Source organism: Gallinula chloropus (assembly GCF_964237585.1).
Source record: "Gallinula chloropus genome assembly, chromosome: 1".
Lineage (NCBI taxonomy): Eukaryota > Metazoa > Chordata > Aves > Gruiformes > Rallidae > Gallinula > Gallinula chloropus.
In genome coordinates, this window is record NC_140085.1 from 29,511,120 (window position 1) to 29,531,846 (window position 20,727).

Genomic DNA, 20,727 nt, shown 5'->3' on the forward strand with positions numbered 1-20,727 from the left:
CCGTTATAGACGACATCGTAAAAATGGTATTTTTACCTTAACACCTAAGCAGCACTGACAGCCACGAACATAAACCCGTGTAACGGTCATTTTCAGGAAAGCAGACAGAAAGAGGATACATTCTTGCTGAATTGCAGCTCTGTCTCAGAGGTAGGCTTCCTGCAAGACAAACCTCCTTTTCATAGGTCTAGCAGCAGCAAGCCGCCCTCCTCCAACCACAAGCCTAAGAGTAGCTATTCACCCATCAGCAGGACCCCCTGCCCAGGGCCTGCAAGAACTTAACAAGTCACACAAAACCAGATGTAGAATCTGTCAAACAAGAGTTGAGTTACTAAAGTTAAAGGTAACACAAAGCTTTGAACTGAGTATCCTGAAGTGAAAGCCCATTTCCTGCTTTTTAGAGGGAAACAAGAAAACCTCTGGTATGTTGTTCTAAAGTGTTTTCAGGGACAAGGCTAGCAAAGATAAGTTGCCACCAGTCACTCATACTTTAATCAGAATCACCTGGATCTGCCCCTGTTTTTAAATGCCACCCCAGCATCTTACACTAGCTTTTCCACTGGAACTACACCAGTGGTAGCTCTTTAATGTAAAGAATGACAGTGCAAAGCCCTCGATGGCAGAGGAGGACCAAGGTCTTCACTGTCACCACAGTTCAGTCACATGGAGAATATGAAGTAAAATGAAAAGCAGAAAATAAACACCTAGGTTTGTACAGTGCTGCTCCAACTGTGATGGCACATACAGGGTGACAACTGCATGTTGTTAAAGATGCCAAGCCTCAGCTTCCTCTTCCAGGAAAGCCAAAACAAGGAAATACACTTAATTAGCAAGAAAGCATATCAAAGTGATATAGCAAAAACTAGAATAAGCAAGGTTCCCACCAGGGACACATCAGTAATTTTATACAGGACTCCAATTTTACCTCAGGGTTTAAAAATTCCCTTGTTTGTGTCATAAGTTCAGCCCCAAAACAACCAAACTTCTTGGAGTATTTATATAGACAGAAATCCCAGGGGTACCATTTTGTCTCATACACACACCTAGACACCTGCAGTGGAAGCAATTCAAGCAGAAGTTGGGAAATAAAAAAGGTAAAAACAACTGTTCTCCCCTGCAATAAGCAGGTATCAGTCAAGTGATTAAAAATTTATTCCCACCCTACACATGGTGTCCAAAAAACAACACATACAAAGATCTATTTATCCCACAATTACACGAGTCTCCTGGATTTAATACTTTGAACCATATGACAAAGTTCAAGATAACTTTATTTGTTAGGTACAACAGGTAATTCTCAAAGGAGAGGTCTTCAACATATGAAAAAAAAACATGTCACTTAAGTGACCTCCACAACTTACACATCCCAGCAACAGACTGTATTTATAATGGTTTATTTTAATGACAGTGTTAACTTTCTCTTGCAGACCTGCTCCTCGCCTCAAGGAGTCTTTTGTATTTTCAGACATGGCTGTTTTGTTCATTCTACCACTTTAGATATATTTACATCAAACTCATCCCAAATACTGTTGCTGTACAGGCTTCTAATTGAGTTGTTTCCTATCTGGAAGAGTCTTTGTGGTCTATCTACATTTTAGAAGAACTTGTGCACAGCACAAATCAATGCAAATGGCTTTCTCGGTATATGTACTGAAGGATATGCATCCAGAGATTGACTGTCTGAACACATTTTTCAGTAGTCCAGGCTATATTTTTAAGCTAATTATATAGATTTATAAAAACATATACAAAAAAATATCCTTGGACCAGTAAAATGTCTAAGACACTGTTGGTAAAGATGTAAAATTACTCAGGTAATTCTGACTCTGAAATGATATAGAGCATTATGGTGTAAACTTAGGTTACTCAGAGAAATAACTTTTTCTTAAATCAAGAACTCTGTAGCAGAATAAATAACTTACAAGCTCGAGAAGATCTGCATTGTTTCTCACAGACTCGTTACCTATATTGTAAAAAGCTCAGAGGAACTAAATTTCGGTTCTGTTGGTGGTCACAAAACTTGAATGCCTGTTTTGATTCACGTAACTGCCCTCTTCAAATCTGCTAGAGGTAGATGATGATGAAACGAACCCCAGAACGAAAGGATTAGGATACTGCAACTAATTTCTAACCCTGCAAATCTAGTGAACATATGTTCTCACCAGATTTACTGAAAGCAGTTATTTTTTCTTTCTTTTTTTAAACAGAACAGCACTCTACTTATTCCTTCCACGTTGTCAAAAGTCAGTGCTGGATACTGTCATCAAATAATTTCCAAAGCATTCCTGAATTAGAGCAGAAGCAGGTCCCACCTCACACCCTTCAGTCACTCGGAGGGACTGTCTGTTGGTGAAACACTGCCTGCCCAGTGCTGCCCAGACAGCCCCTGGGGCTCCCCCCGAAAGGACGACAGACAAATCTGCAGATCCCACCTAAGGTAGCTCTTGGGCAAGGGTGGGGGAGCAAGGGAGGAGGAGCTGAAGGCTGGAAGAGAGAACCAGGCAACCTTCGTGTCCATTACAGATGGTGACTTTCCCAAGATTTCTCAAAAAAATGTTTCTAGCATGGGTGTCTGCATGCCAGGCTTGCAAAAGAGTTGGTTGTCATCACAAAGCCAGAGATTTTATTAGGCTCACAAGTCATTCACAAGATCTCATGTAAAGCCTTGGTTTTGGCATCAAGAAAATTATAAAGCAGTAACAGAATTTTCTAAAAAACGTGATTCATTAATGTCCTGATGGACCAAAAGAAAACTTTGAGATGAATAGTTTAAATCCAACTTCCTACTCTTCTACAGCTTGCCCTGTGGCTTCAAGTGTCCCAGTATCTCCTCCAGTCTCCCTCCACCTGTAATTTTCCTTACTTTCTTCAGGCAAAATCTATCAGCGTGTTGAAGCCAAACACACATAGTAAGAAAGCATACAAGAAATAGGAATGAGCTTGGCGGCCCTTTTTTTGAAACTACTGAAGAAGGTATGTTTCCTCTTCATGGTTCACCAGACAAAAAGGAGGAAGCATCACCACATACCAGAACATCTGCATAAAAGCGCCTCCAAGTTTCTTCACAACAGCAATACTGGCACGATCACAGACAGGATTCCTTTTCTTCCTCTGTATTATAACTGCAGCCATCATGATCTCATTTGGTATGCAAAAAGATATAATTACTTCAGTACAATTTCCACAGTGATTTAAAGTGTGCCTTTCTTACATTGTGCCATTGAAATGTAATGAAAACCATAGGACAGACTGGGATGGCAGAACCCCAGGGTTTTACATAATTCAGTTTGTTTGGTGTAGTTACAGCACAACGATCCTGGCAGTTGAACTAAAACCGGAGATCTACACGAACGAGGCAATTTTGTGCATTCTAGAATCAATGCATATTTAAATACTTGTCTTCCTTCACAATACTATGAAACCTCCAGAACCCCATGCTTCACGGACGCTGAGCCAACTTGCTGTTGCTGTTTTCCTGCTCGCTAAGCTTGAAGTGGGTGTAAGCTAAAATGCCCAACAGCGTGCACAGAATCCCAAGGCCTTGATTAACAGACAGTGGATCCTTAAATAAGAGGCACCCTCCCAGGAGGGTGATGCAGAACTTGAAATGTCCAAACATGTTATACCTAGACTTCTGTTAAGGATAACAGCAAATAGCAGCATTGCTTTTTTTGCAGGAAGAAACACTTGGGAACTTCATCAGTCACATCCAAAGCATGCAATGGTGTGCCCAACGGACTTCAACTCATGCAAATTCCCCACATCTCTGTGGCTGTGAGAACTGACCTCCACCTAAAGGCTCTCACCCATGGTGCACCACAAGCAGATACGCCAACACCTCCTCAAGGTAGCCAAAGAATGGGTAGCCATTTTTGTAAGCATGAAGGAAACACCAGTAAGTTAACTGCCATTACCCGTACAAACCCCGAAGAAAGAAACAAAACGTGCTAAAACACGAACATGCTTTCCCAGCTTCACCATTTAAGATAAAGCAGGCAGGTTACCAAACAGTTTTCCCACAGTAGATCAGCCCAAATGAATGCTAATATAATTCATCTGGAAAGGGGGGAAACAACTCGTGTTGCAAAGGATACGTGACAGGTGACGTATTTCCAATGATCCAGTAAATGGACAAGTTTACCATGAAGGCTATTACTCCCGACAGCAGTACCATTATCTGTGGGTTAACGGACAGTCAGAGATCTGAAACGCTCCTGGCCATTCCTAGATACATTTCAGGTTCTTTTGCTTCTTTTACTTTCAGATTTCATATGCAAGACAATCAGGCAAGAACATACGGAGAACAAAAATAGAAACCGCTTCAGATCAGCGCAGAGGTTCGTGATGTGTGTGAGCAGCTCAGGGTGCGACGCCCATAAATACACACCCACACACCAGCCCTTTCTCCTGTACTCCCAGTGAACTTTTAGGGAGTGATTTGGAAAACCTGGCTACTCATACACACAGAGGGTGTATTCTTTACCTTTGGGACAAAGTCTTATTTATGGTCACATCAAAATCTATGTTGGGGAAAAAAAATAATCTGATTTTATAATCCCAGATGCTCGCGAGGCCGTTCACATACTCCAGCACTACAAGAAATGACCCATCACTGAGCAGCACGATGAGCCGCACTAGGAATATACCACTGGCTCTTTTAGGGACAGAAAGATAAAGAGAGAAATTAGAGCCTTCTTGGTGAAAATCAACCAGCAGTTCTGGAGGACAACCAATGCTGGTATCCTTCCACAGGAGAGGAGTTTAGAGTGTCGAAAGTAAGCATGCTTATCTCTTTTCTGAGTGGACAGTAAGAGCTGGAACTAGGGCACTTACATATTTTTAATTTAATACACTAGGGGAAGCTTCTGGATTTTGTCAGATTTTCCTGTTGTTCAGATGCCCTCTAAACAGAAACAAGAATAAGGAGGTAAATCAATTGACAGACAGACTCCTCTGGTAGGAAGTGGGGCAGACAACACAAGTGTTTGTTTCTCTTGCACATGCCCATCATAGTCAATGACTGCACAAAAATCAGCTTCATAAAAAAACAGATCTTAATATCAAATTTAACTGCATCAATAACCATTATTTATTTTTGAAAAGTCAATAAAAGCCTTACCACAGCGGAAAGTGTCCAGGGCCCAAATATTCCCCCTTCTCCAAAGACTGGCTCGAAGAAGGGTATGATGAACAACAACATAGCTGAGGACATTGGTGCCTGATAGTACAGCAACTGCATTGAGTTTACCTGCAACTCATGCTGCTTAGCTCCTACCCACTAAAACCAAAAGAGAAAGCTGTTAAACATGAGGAAAAAAACCCAATAAACGGAATATTTGAGCAAAAGGAAACTGGCTGCTAACACAGAGGGAGCCTCGTGGACAATGCTACATAAATTTGGTTTTAAACATCTTCCCCCTTTGCCTAATCAGTCCTGTCTATGATGGAGCTGAGCACCTTTGCCTAAGGAAACATCTGCTTTTTCCTTTCTCATTTTCCTCCACACAGAAGCTAACAAAACCAGTAAATGATTGGGTTGCTTTTGCCCATTAGATTTACTGCATTTCATTTCAATATTGACTGCAATTGACTATAACTTGGATTTAACTTGTTCTTTAAGACACAACATTGATTATCTAGGGACACAAAGACAGAAGCAACAGGCAAAAGGATGCGCCTTTGTATCATACTGAAGACTGATGTTTGCATTAATACTTCATAAATCACAATTATTGGCAATATGTATTCCAGTATATAGCATATAAACTTGCCAAGTCTTTTTTTAAAAGCCACAGGGTAATTTCACTCAGGTACTGTCACTTCTCTGGTACGCAGACCTCAAGTTACTAAGCAGCATCACTCATCTCCTCCCGCCCCAAAATGGGACAAGAGGCTGGTAGTTATCTCACACAGGCCAAAGACAGTAGCTTCTTTTGGAGGCACAGTACATCTATCACAAAGAAATTCATGTTTAAGTGTGTGCTGCCTGTCACATCAACATGACAGTGGACTAATTTGGGAGGCTTTTACAATCATGGCCGATAATGAGCTATTAGTGCAACATTACAGCAGGAAGAGCTAAGGCAGCCCTTGAATATACCTATTTTTTCAACCATAATCAGCCAGAAAGGTCATACTGTGCCTACATTTGGCAGCACGCCTTCTACAAAAGCACCTTAGGCTGTGTACAAGGAAAACTGAAGAAAGATGCTGATAAAATGTGAGCAGTTTATGGATAAGCCACTGGATTAACTGCAGGAGTGGAAAATGTCCTTTCAAGGGAAAGGCCCAAATGCAAGGCACTTGATTGAGCAAGGGGAGAATCCATCCACGCTCTAAAAGCCAGAGTTTTACCCATGAAGCGATCTTTATCCCTTCAAAATACACGTGTGACCACATCAAAGGTGACAGTCAATTGTTAGCAGCAAGGATGATCAATTTCCTCAACAATTTACCAGGGGTTGTGGCGGATTATCACAATTATTATTAGTATTTTTAATATACAATGGGGTACAGGGAGTTTCCTGGAAGGCTGGGTGCTGTTTAAAGCTGATCTGAACGGGGGACTGCTGCTCTTCAGACCAACCACCACAACGCTCCCGCCCGCCCCCCGCCATTACCCACCACTTGGTAGATGGAGGTCACCAGGACGCCCAAGGTGGCAAACACTATCCCGAGGACGCTGAACTTCACGTCATAGTAGGAGTTGAGGAAGACGCCCAGAGTGATGGGGACCTGTGGGAATGGAGGGAAGGGTTTTAAAACAGACCGCCGGCCTCAGCGTCGCCTCAGGCCGGGCGGGTGGAAGGGCGGAGGGGGGGCGCGGGGGGTTTCCCGCGCCCCCCCTCCGCCCTTCCACCCGCCCGGCCTGAGGCGACGCCCGGCCGCCCCTCCCTGCTCCCCTCGGCCCCACCGCCTTCTCACCAGGGTAAGCTTGATACGGAGAGGGAAGGTCTTTCCGTAAGCCAGGCTCTGGATGACCACGATGACCGGCGTGGTCATGGCTTTAGCCAGCTGGTAGGTACCGATGGTGTTGCTCTGCAGGGAGAGGTTGGTGAAGACGACGAAACCGCAGAAGCTGAGGGCCAGCGGCAGCACCTGGGAGGGCTGGAGGCTCTTCGGGGAGAAGGCGCCGAGCGCCTGGCAGAGGTAGAGGCCGAGCCAGGTGATGGCGAAGTGGACCAGCGTGAGGCTGAGGTTGGGGAAGCCCAGCCGCACGTACAGCCACTTGTTCAGGAAAACGATGCATATGGACGCGGCCAGGTTCACCAACAACCCCGCCGCCAGCCGACCCTGTTCCGGCATCCAGCCCATGGCGCCCCGCGGCGCCGGGCAGCAGCGGCTCAGGCAGCCCGCCGGCCGCCCGCGAACCGGCCGGGCCGCCGCCGCCTGCCCCCGCCTCCGCCGGGACACGTGAGCTCGCGCCTTCCGGTGGCCCCGCCCGCCCCAGCACAGCCCCGCGGGCGGAGCCGCGGCTCCCCGCCCGCCGCCGCGTGGCTCCGCCCGCCCTCGGGGCTACCGGACAAAGAGAGCGGGCAAACTGCGGCCGCCCGTACTGGGGCCGGGAGCAGGAGACGTGGGGAAAGCCCACCGGAGGCCGCGCCCTGCGGCCCTAAGGACAGCCGCGCGGAAGAGCACCGGCGCCCGGGCAGGCACAGCCCCACCTCCCGCCCCCCCGGGCAGCAACAGGCTTTCTCTCTGCAGCTGGGCTACGTAACAATACACACACAGGGTATAGCCCTCTTCGCTTTCTTTTCCGAGGGCAGGCATCTCCCCCTCATCCTCCCGTTAGGGGAAAATCCGCTACACCCGTGGTTACTCACAGAAACAGGGACAGAACAAGGTTTCTAAATCCATTACAAAGTCTCAAACTTGGGAGGTTGGAGGTGGGATCACCCTTCTCTGCTGAAAGGCTGGCAGTAGCCCTTTGCTTTCTCTCTTCTGTTAACGTTTCTTTCCTCCAGCCCTCTGCATCTGCTTTCTTCTGCTTTCCACATCCATCCTCCTGCCATCTCTCTCTCTCTCTCTCCACTGCACCCTCACTTACTCTTCCGCTGAGTGATGTTTCCAGGCAGCTCTTTGCTTTATGCCAAAGTGAGTAAGAGGGGTCATACATTCACCACACAAGGACAGTCCCTATTACAATAAACTAAACATTTTCTGTTTGTGAAGCACTTTTATTAGAAAAAAAAATCCATTACAAAAAAGGCTGTATAACAAATATCCTCTCTGAAGTCTGCCAGAATTTTTCAAGTTGAAACTGAAATCCTGAAGCTTGAGTTTTCCCATGAACAGATCAGAACAGTTTGAGCCATGATTTTGTTCTTTTTTATAACCAGAATGTCCATGTTCATACATAAAATCCTATGACTGAGTTTCATATCCCAAAGGATCAAGATCCTGGTCCAGAAGCATCAGAGAAGATTCCCTCAGCTTCTGTAGAAGCTTTCGGAGCTCCTCTTTTGAAAATACCTAAAGAATAAATTAAAAAACCACAACATAACGAAGTTATATTTACTTGCATGAATAGCACTTATATAAAAGTAAATGGTTGCTAATTAAGTTACTGGTTTGTTTTTTCTTTCTTTCTAAAACAGTGTGAGCATCTGACCTTTCAGAATGGCATTTACAGGAGGACTGGAAGGTCATAGCAGAATCTCAAACCTGAAGGTTGTCTCAAGATACCTCTGGCTTGTACCTACTACAGAGATTATCAGTAAAGCCAAGTTTAATTTTCCTGTTATTGCTGGCACAGAGCTTAAGCCAACCCAGGTGAATGCATCACAGTATTTTTCTGAGCCTTGATGTTTGTTTTCAGATTTCTAATACTTGGGGGGGTTTAGAGCCGTGTGTTATGGTTTAGGTTTTGGGTGGGGGGTTTTATGGGGTTTGGGGATTTTTGTTGGATTTTGAGGGGGGGGTTAAGCAATGAAAGATTTGGGGTTGAGTTTCACGCTTTTGAAAGGAAAGGTTAGGTAAACCCAGTGCTCCAAAACAAAACCTGCTTATACAATGGTCTGAAATGTAACAAACTAAAAAAAAAAAAAAAAATCAGTGACAATTCTATAGTTCAATTTATAATCATGGAATCCATTTAGGTTGAAAAAGACCTTTAAGAACATCGAGTCCACAGCAGTTAAACTTATTTCAGTTCGGTAGCCCCCATCCAAAGATCAGAAACTGCCTGACTTGGAAGCACCACTTGTCAAAACACTGGCATCATCTCCAGTGTTTCAAAGTTAACTCTTTGATTCCTTAAGCCTGCATACAAGGAAACCCTTAACTACTGCTGCGAACGGGAAGAGATAAAGACATAAGGAACATATGGCATCTTCCTCTCTATATAGAAGCTTTTTCCGCAGACAACCCACGGAGCTTTTAAATGGAAGCTCGTCTGCCCGCAGCTCTAACTCACCGTGTAAAGCTTGTGTCGCTCAGAAGCGACCATGTCCGCCAGTCGCAGGCACTCCTGATACTGCCCAGTGCTGTGTAACACCGTGTGCAGTAAGAAGCACATCATTGGCAGACACAGCTTCCGCAGGAACAGCATCTGGTGCGTTCGTTCAGGGTCATCCTCGGCATCCTTGACATAGCAAAGAAACATATTCGTGTAATGAGTGTCTACATTTAAAAGGCAACCTTTAAAAGCATAACCACATCATTAGCAGAGTCAGAGGCAATAAACTGGACTAACCAGCCTAGACCAGGCTGTCAGATCCGACTTAGACAGTAACTGAAGGGGAAGCAGTCTGTAACTGGTCACAGCGAGGCCAGAGCCAGTTAAACAGAAGCGCATTGAGCTAAAGGTGGTGCAGGGACAACCGGACACAATCTGTGCTTTGCGGTCTGCACCGCGATACAAGAAGTAGTTTTACCTCTCTAACATCAACCATCCATCCTCCATCCACAAAAAGCAACACGTTGTACATCTTCTCTTTCACATCGGCTGTAAGGGCATCCAAGAGGCCTTTCCAAATACCATAGTCCATCTGGCAAAGACAGAAAAACCAAACTGCTGCAGAACAGGATAATTTCCAATATTTTAACACAGACTCTTCAACCTAGCACGCAGCAGCCAGCACAGCTCCAATCCAATTTAAAATCTTCAGCCATAGCTAAAACTTACAAGCCTGCTGCTAACAGCTAGTTCCGTCCTTGCTTCGTTCCCTGGCCAGAGTCAGACAGATTGGTCAGAAGCAAAGCCACTAGAGGAAGGTAATTTTAAACAACTTATTCTGCCATGTTTGTAAAACAAACACTTGTATTAGCCAGATACAGTATATCCTGGCTAATAATAGTATATCTAGTCATACTGGCTAGACACACAAAAGAATTTCTGGCAAAACAAACGAAACAGCAGCACCTTTTAGAAAAGCCAACGTGACTAATTCAAGAATAAAAAAGAATTAATAGCAAAATCAAGTACTCAAATTTATTAATAACACTGACAACCAGCATGCTGTAATAACTATTTACTATTACATTACAATATTATATGTAAAGCTGAGTCATATAAAGAAATTAGTACTGTGCAGTGGCATTACTATTCCACTGTCTCACACTCCCTCAACATGAAAAAAAGAGAATAATTGATAATAGAGCCTTAAGCAACACGAATTAGCAGTTTTCTACTCTGTCTCACTGAACTAAGACTGCCTCCTAAGAGAGAATGTAAATGTTTCCAGTAAATAACTTGAACTTTTACTTACCTCATACTTCCTTTCTTTATGTTCATGGGCCACTTTTTCAGTGAAACTTGCTTGTGGTAACAAAGAAGGCTTCTGTGGAGCCGAGTTCATGTGTTTGAACCATTCATTAAAGGTTTCGTGGGCTTCCTGGATTGCATTGGAAACAGCGTTTGGAGATCAGTGACTTACATACATTAACAAAAATGTTATTAAATGCACAGCATTAATTAGTGCATTCAGGAATTAGAAGTTTCACCAAGGCAGCACCACCACCATTTCTAAGTAACAATGTGGAACACAGCTTATTTGAAACTCACCAAATATGCCCGAATACATAGATGTTCCCGTATAGCATTGTCATCTTCAGCTGGGAGCGAAGTGTCCATTCCCTGTTCTTCCCACTGGTTGTATATTTCTGCTATAGAGTCCTGGGGAATCTTCACAAAGACATCTTTTGCAGCTTCATGTTTCTTGGATGCTATGAGAATGAGAACTGAGTATCAACAGCTTTGCAGTTGCCACACTTTACTGTTATATACTGGCAAACCCATGCTTTTTAATAGACCAGATTCTAAGCTACACCAAACGTAGCGCCGGGAGCCAGTGAGCACAAAAACAACATTTTAAAATTCTAAAATATTTGTGAAGTTTAGTACCCAAGAACTTCCTCATGATTGCATTGCTCTGCTTAAGTGCTTCTGCCCTCTGTGCAGGATCAAACACGAGCCAGTCAATCACATCGATTTTCAGCCGATCCACCTGTAAAAGCCAACATACAGACTCAATAACTCTTCAAACACACAGCTGATGTCAGACACATTAAATCTGGTCAACACAAGTTCCTGGAGCCCTCTGGATAGCGTCAGGGCATACCAACAAGAATCACTTTATTCACAACTTTAGTATCAAAAGCTCAGAAAACAATCTTTGCAACCTAGAATAATTAAAAAATTGCATTTCTAAGCATTCCCAAGATATTCAGACCAATGTCCAAGCATCAGTTCTCAAAACTTTTTATGGTTTATGGAGCCCCTGCTATAATCTTCAGGGGCACAATCAGCTTGCAACCACAGCTCTTCGACCCTTGTGTTAGATAGACTTCCCATTTGGCACAGCAAGGTTAAACTTTGCACTGAACAGCAAAAAAATCGCCACAAGTTTGCAAACTATCAGTTGCATCCTACACAGTACTTTGAATGACAGCTATTAGCAGTACCCCACTGTCATTGAAGGGTGATTTTACGGGCAGTAAAAGCAATGTCTGTCATAGCTAGGCTGAGTCACTTGTGATAAGGTACATCTGAGACCCAAAGTATGAATCCTCAATCCTTAGAGGCTACAGTAGTATCTTCCCCTCAGGTACAATGTATTTGTTATACTCATTTTGTGGGCTTTATCTTCACTTATTGTTTGCATTTAGACATGCTGCTGAGGAACAGACACCCCAGCTCAGAAGACCAAGGAGATGCAGAAAAAAGATGGTTACAAATTTGAGCAATGCAGCTCCTTGCTTGGTCACACAGAAAGTGCATTTCCCTCACAGGCTTCTTCTAGGAAACTGACACCATCGTTGGAAGAGAAACAGGGATCATATATGATAAAATACTTTGTAGTTGATTGCAAAGAGAATTATCTGCCTTAGGCAGCACACTCACCTCCGTTGTGCCTGTCTCTAACATATGGTCATGGTGACTGAATTCACTAGCATCCTTCTTGCGGATGTTTTCAACAACAGTTTTTGTTATGGTGGCAACATCCAGACCTGGGTTAAGAGAGAGCTACGTAAGAGCCATCACAGACCCAAACTTGCCACAAAATGCATTTCAGACTCCAGTAGTTGATCTTATTCCTTACTACTAGGAATTTTTATTCTTATTCACACATTGTGAGAGTAAATTATAAGCTTTTGAGATATGCAATTTACTGGGGGTATTTCAGAAGAACGATGTTTGAGGTAACTGAGACCATTGAGCAAGGAAACGAAGAGGTTTTTCAGCCTGTGCTGGGGACCAGCACACAGACATATTTGCTAAGATCACCGATTCTTACAGTTGGGATGGCAATACTGTGATTTGACAGGAGTGTACCAGGAAAAGCTCAGAATAGCTCTTCCACGGATGTTGAAGCAGGATGTTTTATTTTTGAAACCTTAGCCAAGTTTTTAAAAGAAAACCATAAAAAAAAGTGATTGAGGTTAGACACTGAAGTCTGCAGTCAATCTTTCTTTGTGAATTCTGAGTGAAGATACTCATAACCTTCCTAAAGCCACAAACAGGGATGTATTTTTATAATTATTCTTCTGGAATAATACGATTATGTCAAGCTTCAGAGCATGTATTTGAGACAGGCAGCTAGCATTTACTTCCTGCTGTCTTTGGACATAAGCCAGAAGCAAAAGCGACACTTAGTTTAATTCAGAAAAAGAATTGCAATTCCAGGTGAGTTAAAAACCACATTATAGCTACTTGAATTAGTAATTAGGAAATTCATTTTATTTAATTGAAATATGAAGAGAGACAGGAAGGAAATAATATCCTCATAGCTAGGTCTTGCATTAAAAACTACAGAAAAAGGACAAAATGTCCCAGGATGTGAAAGGATAATTGGAGTATCAGCGTATCTCACCTGCATCTTTTGCTAATTCAAGGCAGTGGTGGCGTTGATCGCTTTCTGTGACATCTTCCAGAAATAAGGCGTACTGAGCAACAGCCAGCTCTGGGGGCAAGTGGCTGACATAGAACGCTATTAGATCTGTGTGCTTCTCAGAAACCATCCGCTGCAGAAGAGGCAGCAAATATTTAGGAAAACATACTACATTCCTCTTTGTAAACACAGAAACGTGTTGTTCACCCCTCTGTAAAAACATGCTTTATGTAAAAGCTTAAGTGTCTAAGAAACACTTCTGATACTTTCCTGAGAGGAAGATTCCACTTTTCAGCTTCTAAACAAGAATCAATAAAACTGTCTCTTATTTAAACCCTGCTGATAGAAACCCCAAACATTAGGCAAGCTTCCATGCATCTCTCAAGAAGAGAGCATTAACTGCGTCACAGCTCTTTCCACCCTGTAACCCAAAGTCTCCTTCCTCCTTCAAGTCTAAACTACATCAGAGAAAGCAAACTGCATTTTTGAAAGCTTACCTGAATGTAGGTCTTTAGGACTTCAACAGAAACTTCCTCCTTATTATAAACAAATATAAGTTAAATTTTAAATCAGATAATATGACAAGAAGAAAAAGCAGGCAGACATTTTTACAGTAGGCTGCTGCAGGTATGAGGTTATTTGCTTATCCCTGCTTTGGTAATCTACACATTCAAGTAGGCTCAGCTGGAAGAACTGTTTCTAGAACTGTTTCTCTCCAAGAATGATTGAAAAAAGAAAATGTCTTCTGATTCAAATATTTAGTGTGCCAACAATTTTCTTTCTCAGCAAGTGGGTAATGTAGGTTTTGTTCTAACTCTAAAGTTACTTTTAAACCTGTTTTTCAAATATTTCCATTTTATCACATTTATTTATTAATCAATAAAGCGTCAGGTGAGCAGATGACTATTGCAGTGTGGTACGTGCACCGTTGTACTAGAGACAGGTACAGAACATAGGTATCACCCAGCTCTTCTGTAACAGTCCATACTAAGCAACCAAAGTACAGTCCAGGCACCTGAGACTACTTTAGCTAAGACTCAAGTGTTTTGTTACTGTGAACAAGTATCATTTTAGTTTTATACATAAAAATGAATTTAGAGATTCTTCATCTAAGCGTATACCTATAGGAACTGTACTCAAACATTACATAAGGAACATCATACAAGCTTGCACAACTGCCTCTTTCCTCTGAGGTCTACTGAGGGTTGATGGAGTAATCTTCCAGTAAATTCACCCACTCCAAGACGGTAGAGGCAATAGTCTACAGTTACTCACAATCCTACAATGGAATTTATGTAGGAAACTGCACCCTTCTGTTAAACATATGCTAACAACTAGTTCTACTATACCTTGGCTTAAAGGCCTAATCAAACTTTGAGTCTGGCTAAAAAATGTGCCTGTACAGACACACACAAAGTTCCCCTTGATTAGCTAAATGTTAACTGTCCTCAAAATAAATTTCAACAAGGGAATGAAGCAATGATTAGAGGCAGAAAAAAACACAACTCAGAGCTGTATTTAAATCATCTCATGAAAGCATACATTTGTCTTTTTCTAAAACAGGTCACATTCAGAAACTTATATAAGCCCTTCTCAATTTTAAATTAGTAGAAAAGGAAAGCTTCTAATTACTTGTGACTGCCTCAGAAAAGACTGATTGCAGCTATGTGACCCATCTGGATATTTACCATAAATAGGCTAGGTAGCGAGTAGGCTAGACTTAGTACAGATTTTGAGAAAAATGTGAGTTTCAGCTAGTACCAATGAAAAGGCAAAAACATTTATGAGCTTACAGCTATAGGTGCAATTCCAATGTATACGTGTAAGGTCAGGTTACATTCAAAGCACTCTGGCTTCAATGTAGAAGCCTAACGTTGAAGTGTGAGTAAGGTTCTTCTCAGCAAAAGGCTTATGAGTAAATTCCATCATCCTCAAAAAAATAATTTCAGCTGAACTGGAAGGGAGGAGGATGCTCTTTTCCAATGCTGGCTGTTGTCTGCTCCAAGATCAACAAACTTCTACTTAAGCATGCAGCTCCTCATCAACCTGATAGTAATTTACCACCATTGTATCTACTTCATATAATTGCACACAAACATTTCTACTTCAAAGTCTAGCTACTGCTATGGCAACAGATCAAATAGGAGTGAACTTACCTTAGTCTGCAGCCCCAAAGTGCGGAAAAACAGAATAAGATGGGTCATGAAACGGAGGAGGTGTCCTGGGAGCACAATTCTGTCTTTGGAGAGCCATCTGCTGAATTCTTCCATCAAACCTATGGCCACCAAAGAAATGTTGATATTAGCCATATCACAGGGAAAAAAAAAAACACCTAAGAAACATTTCAAAGTTATACATTTATTCAACAAATGTAATTTAGCCTCCAAAGCCCAACAGAGCAGAGTAGCAAGTGTCTTGGAAAGATTTAGTTGTTTAGTTTAAATATCCACTGTTACGTAGTTTGTCATTTCTCAGAAAAAGTTATAGCAATAGCTGTCTTGCCTCTATTCTGACACATTTACCTGATTGCCTGATTTCCTTGAGATCTACTTTGTCAAACTGCAGAAAGTCCCTACAGTTCTTGATTAAAGCAACAGCTTAGCATTTAGGTGGAGTTCACCTACTGTGTGCTCCTAAAACCCATTCACGCACAAGTTTCTGGAAAGGTCACTAGAAATAATGTAGTCAGTTGACATTTAAAAATCACTTAGAGAAAAGCTCACCATCCACATCTCCCAGGATAATGAATTTCTGAATCACATGATAGTGTTCTTGATTCTCCTCTATAACCCTCTGGGGAGGCAAAAAAAAGAAAGTTCAAACTCTGAATAAAGTCTTGTAACATAAAGTATAAAGAAAGGAAACTTATAAATAAAGCAAATGTTCCTTAGGGGAAAAAAAAAGCTCTCCAGTTTCAAAGGGTATCTGCATAAAGAGCAGGAGAAAATGCACTTGCTATCTCAATGTCAAACTGCAAGAATATTGACAAACTAAAAGAACCAGAATATAGATCTGTGGAGTTAATACTCTCATGGAAGAGATCCAAGACTAAGGGCTTCTTGCTCTGAAGAGGAGAATAAATAACATGTTACAAAGAATAGATTCTACAAATCACAGAAGCAGCAACAATGTCTATAAATCCTTAAAGAAAAGGTCTGTCAAAATTACTTGAGGAAAAATCTATTTTTTTTTAAATAGAGAAATTAATGTATGAAATGCAATAAAAATGCACGTGTGATGTTACTATAAGGTAAGGACTGTGCTAGAAAGGCAAATACAGCTGAGTTTGTCTGTGGCTAACTGCATCAATCTGTAAGCTGTCTTTCAACGTCATAGCAATATAAAGACTCTGTGTCTATTCAGTCAAATAAAAGTGTATTTTCAACTTAACCTTTACAAAATTAACATATATCTCCCATCTTAAATTACATAAGTATCCTGGGTGTTATAAGTAATAAACACACACAGCATGTTGTTTGTGGGGCTGATTGATAGGGCTTGAAACTAGATGCAAATGGGGAGGGGGCTAATAATATCAGGACTGTCTGTGACAAGCAGTAGGATGATGTGCCAGGGTTGGAGGGATGGCATGATAGAAAGGGCCCCCAACCTGTTGCCTTGAGGCATGTAGCAGGCACTGTGTCATAGGCCAAGTTTTACAGAGACAAGCCAGAGGCTTTTATAAATGTGTTAAATAGATGATTTAATCAGTCTGCTTTGTACATCTGGCAACACTGGAGAGTCAGCTACTTCTTTAATTAGTTTGGCAGATACAGGGCTAGAAAAAACCTGTATCTTTTTCATCATTAAAAGGTGGCAGCACACAGAAATATCTAATTGAATTGAGAAATTACACACTACGGAGGTAGAAAGCCCACAATAAATCAGTCACCATGCACATTTAAGCATTTAAACAGTTTCTGAGCAGTTAAAGCACAACTTAGTGAATAAATTGTAAACAATGAGGTGAAACGCTGTAATTAATAGCTACCTTTTTGTCTGTGGCCTGAAGTTCTTCAAAAACTTTTTCTGAAGTCCAGCTTCAAAGAAAAAAAGGTGAGAAAAGTTATCTTGGGTATTCCAAACAGATCATACAGGATCTTTTGGTGACCGTAAAAGGAATATTTTATTTAAAACTTACTTTGTTTCTAAATAATCTCTAGGGAGGTCTTCCATCTCCTCTGCCGTTATCACTGAGGTTCGTATTTCCTGCTCAACCAGGGTGTCCACCATGACCCTGAAATAGGCCCAAACTGTATCTTCCCACGTGTCACAAACTGGAAGAAGCTACATTTTAAAAAACACACAAAACAAAACAACAATTATCAAAAGACGGAGAACTTTTGGAATCCAAACAGAGCAACTGTAAATTAGGGTCAGATTTCTGGGCACCAAAACAGACTAATAATCATCTTGAAGGATAGCCTTTTTTTCATCAAAGCAGGATACAATATACCCATTCACTTGTTCCTTGAGTGTTTGATATCAAAGGTACTCAGCAGCAATCATCCTAACTGCCTCCCAGAGGCAGCATCATGCTGACAGTTTCCCCTCTTGTGTGCCACCAGCTCAAAAAAATCAATCCAGACGAAGACTATGCACTTTTCTGCCTGCTTATTTTTCAGCTGGGTCACTTTGCCTCACTGATTTATGTCACAGCTGCATGAGCCTCAGTGCAGTAGTGAGTGGTGAAGGGCAGAGGAAGGAAGTACCACAGGTGTGGTGATACAAAGATTTTTATGTTCAGTTCTTCTCTGAATCTTGCTAGGCTCTTTCAGCAGCGAAACCCTGGGAGGAGTTCCAGAGGAAACACCGCATCTCATGCAACACTTCTGTCTCACAGTAATTTCAGAATGACTGAATCTTGCTGAAATTACGGAAATTTAATTTTATTAACTGTATCTTTACTCTGTCACAAAAGGTAAGTATCTTCTGTTCTAGAAGTCTGTACATTTTTACAGAAAAAAAAAGGCATTGTAAAAGAACTAATTTAAAATTTCAATTAATAAAACCTGAGCACATTCCCTGTTCCCCCTCTTTCTAATTTCTGAGTCATCTTTATTTATACAACATTATACATACTAAAGATGGGAAGCTTGGAAATCAAGATCCTCAGTTAGGAGCTTACTATAATAGCAAAGAAACTTTCACAACAGTCTGTTATGTTTCTCATTTTAAAAAAAATAACAATAATTAAAAATTTCAGTAGTTAGGAGTAGGAGAGCACAAAAACATCCAGAGGATTAATGCTAATAAAGAGAAAGAACCACTTAGAGATAAAAGTGAGCTTCATACACAGCAGAAAACCTATTGATAATGAAAACTGAGTACAGAATGCTCTTCAAATACACCAACTTGTCTGTAAGAATACTAGGTGTGAAGAGGAAGGTGGCTATATAAGCTCTGAAGTAATACTAAAGGAGAGAAGAACTAAAACAACTTCAGAACTGTTTGCACTGAAACTTGTCAGGAATAATATCAAGAAAACTCTATCAAGTGGTCCTGGTTCTGGCCAGGTCAGAGTTACCCTCCCCAAGCAGCCAGCACTGGTGAGCTGGGTCAGCCCGGGCTGTTTTCCACACCACCTGACACCACTTCCCCCTAAAAGTGGTCGGTCAGGGAGGGCTGTGCCTGGGTGCCCCCAGGGCAGTCTAAATGTCTTGTTATCTCGGGTTGGTAAAGTACTCTGTGTTATCACTGGGTGTGAGTGTAATTTGCCATGGGCTGTTACTGTTCCTCTTTCACAGTGATTTTGTCAGTAAACTGTCCTTATCCCAACCCATGCAGACTGTGTTCTTCTCTTCTGGAGAGTGAGCGAGTGGCATGTAGTGCCCAACCAGTCTGGGGCTGAAACACATTCTTGGTACCAAACGTGGGGCTTGACCCTGAGATTATGAGTCTCATGCTCTACCAACTGAGCTTGCCAGGCCAGAACCACGACACAAGTATAGGAGTATATTTAATTAAGGCATGTCAACACTCCAAATAACAGCATGTCTGCTACAGCAGCAATGTTTGCTATCATCCAGCTTCCTAAATCTTTGAAAGTACAACAGACAGTCATTGCAGTACTTTTGATGATATATATGAGAAGGAATACATATTCTCATGTTATATAAGAGAAAGAAAATGCACAAGTACCAAACACCACTTAACCAGGAGGCTTGACATACCTGTTTGAGGTTTCCACTCAGCGCTGCATAGATTGCTCTCTCATATCTATTAAACTGTTCCTAAAATAAACAGTAAAAGAAACCACCTAAATTTTTAATTACAAAGCCTATATTTTCTCTAGCCACTTTACATTTTATTAGAGATTAATCCATTACTAAGTGTTCCATCTCATTATTTCCAAGAAAAGCTGGAAAAAACACAAGACACATCAGGAGTCAAAATAAGGATAGCGAGTGACTTCCCTTTCACTGGCTCCCCTTGTAATTTATCTGAAAAATTTATATTGACTCAGCAAGAAAGCAGTGTTTTTCATTTCCCATTCAATTAAGTCACGGTGAAAGTCACAGTTAAAATTAGCAGTTTAACTTTCAAACAAATTTAAAAAGCCAGATATTTCCTAAGACTGAAAAGTTAGTGCTGATTAGGTAGATTTCTCACTACAAGACATAAATACATTATTTCAGAAGCCCCCTTAGAAACATTAATTGCAAACCCTGTAAGCAGCAAACAGAGGGGGTAAGGGTTTACTTAAAATCATGTTAGAGAGTTCTGAAAAGTTCAGATTTATGTATTAACATCAACCAAACCAGCATCATCTTACCTCTTCAGCCATGCGCCAACAACTTATTTTCCAAATGCATCGGTATGGATTCCCTTGAACAGGCTCCAGCTCTTTTCCTACATGCAAAGGATGATAGTAATTAAAAAAGGTGCTATTAAAAAAAGTAAAAAAAAAGGAGGAAGAAAAAAAGGAGGAAAAAAACCCCAGAAACCAGTAACAAGGCAAAGCCTGTTCTCTGTTACTAACCCAATTCCAATCCTGTTGCAACTCTTTCTAAAGCATTTAGATGCTTTCAACTGGACAGCAAGGTGGCTTTTCTGGGAAATTTCTCTCAGTAAATGCTCATCTTAAAGTTTCAGTGTTTTGAAAGCTTAGCTGTTATCTACCTTTGAAGAAAAAATTGGTTTTGACCATATCTGTGATGTTTACATTTGGAAAACACAAAGTTAAGAAAAGCAATTTTTATATCTTAAGGAATACAGACTTCTAAAAAAGTCACTCTTACTCATTCCACATGCATCTGCATGAGGGCACACACATAACAGCAGGCAGGGACACTCAAAACAAGGCTAGGACACTGGTGAAGCACGCCATTTTAAAAAACCAAAAAGGCTATCAGGATTTGAAAAGGTAGGAAAGCATTCTATTTCCCAGCCCTGG

At 41.5% G+C, this 20,727-nt stretch overlaps 2 protein-coding genes across 2 annotated transcripts in view; both read right to left on the bottom strand.

The window, feature by feature from the left end:
- Positions 1-3,361: 3,361 nt before the first annotated feature.
- On the bottom strand, positions 3,362-7,351 carry SLC35E3 (solute carrier family 35 member E3). Its single transcript, XM_084275689.1, has 5 exons — positions 6,925-7,351; positions 6,625-6,735; positions 5,120-5,278; positions 4,095-4,177; positions 3,362-3,626 (listed from the first exon to the last, which is right to left on the bottom strand). The coding sequence occupies exons 1-5, from the start codon at positions 7,312-7,314 to the stop codon at positions 3,440-3,442; spliced, it is 930 nt and encodes a 309-aa protein (XP_084131815.1). The 5' UTR covers positions 7,315-7,351; the 3' UTR covers positions 3,362-3,439.
- Positions 7,352-8,162: 811 nt separating this feature from the next.
- Positions 8,163-20,727, bottom strand: part of NUP107 (nucleoporin 107) — a 29,894-nt gene continuing 17,329 nt past the window's right edge. Inside the window, exons 14-28 of the mRNA XM_084262948.1 lie at positions 20,107-20,183; positions 19,505-19,564; positions 17,473-17,618; positions 17,323-17,371; positions 16,055-16,124; positions 15,488-15,606; positions 13,829-13,867; positions 13,314-13,464; positions 12,344-12,450; positions 11,345-11,447; positions 11,006-11,166; positions 10,710-10,835; positions 9,876-9,989; positions 9,416-9,583; positions 8,163-8,472 (exon numbers count right to left, since the gene is read on the bottom strand). Coding sequence (XP_084119074.1) covers positions 8,365-8,472; positions 9,416-9,583; positions 9,876-9,989; positions 10,710-10,835; positions 11,006-11,166; positions 11,345-11,447; positions 12,344-12,450; positions 13,314-13,464; positions 13,829-13,867; positions 15,488-15,606; positions 16,055-16,124; positions 17,323-17,371; positions 17,473-17,618; positions 19,505-19,564; positions 20,107-20,183 — 1,598 coding nt within the window. The 3' untranslated portion in view covers positions 8,163-8,364. The remainder of the gene's footprint in view (positions 8,473-9,415; positions 9,584-9,875; positions 9,990-10,709; positions 10,836-11,005; positions 11,167-11,344; positions 11,448-12,343; positions 12,451-13,313; positions 13,465-13,828; positions 13,868-15,487; positions 15,607-16,054; positions 16,125-17,322; positions 17,372-17,472; positions 17,619-19,504; positions 19,565-20,106; positions 20,184-20,727) is intronic.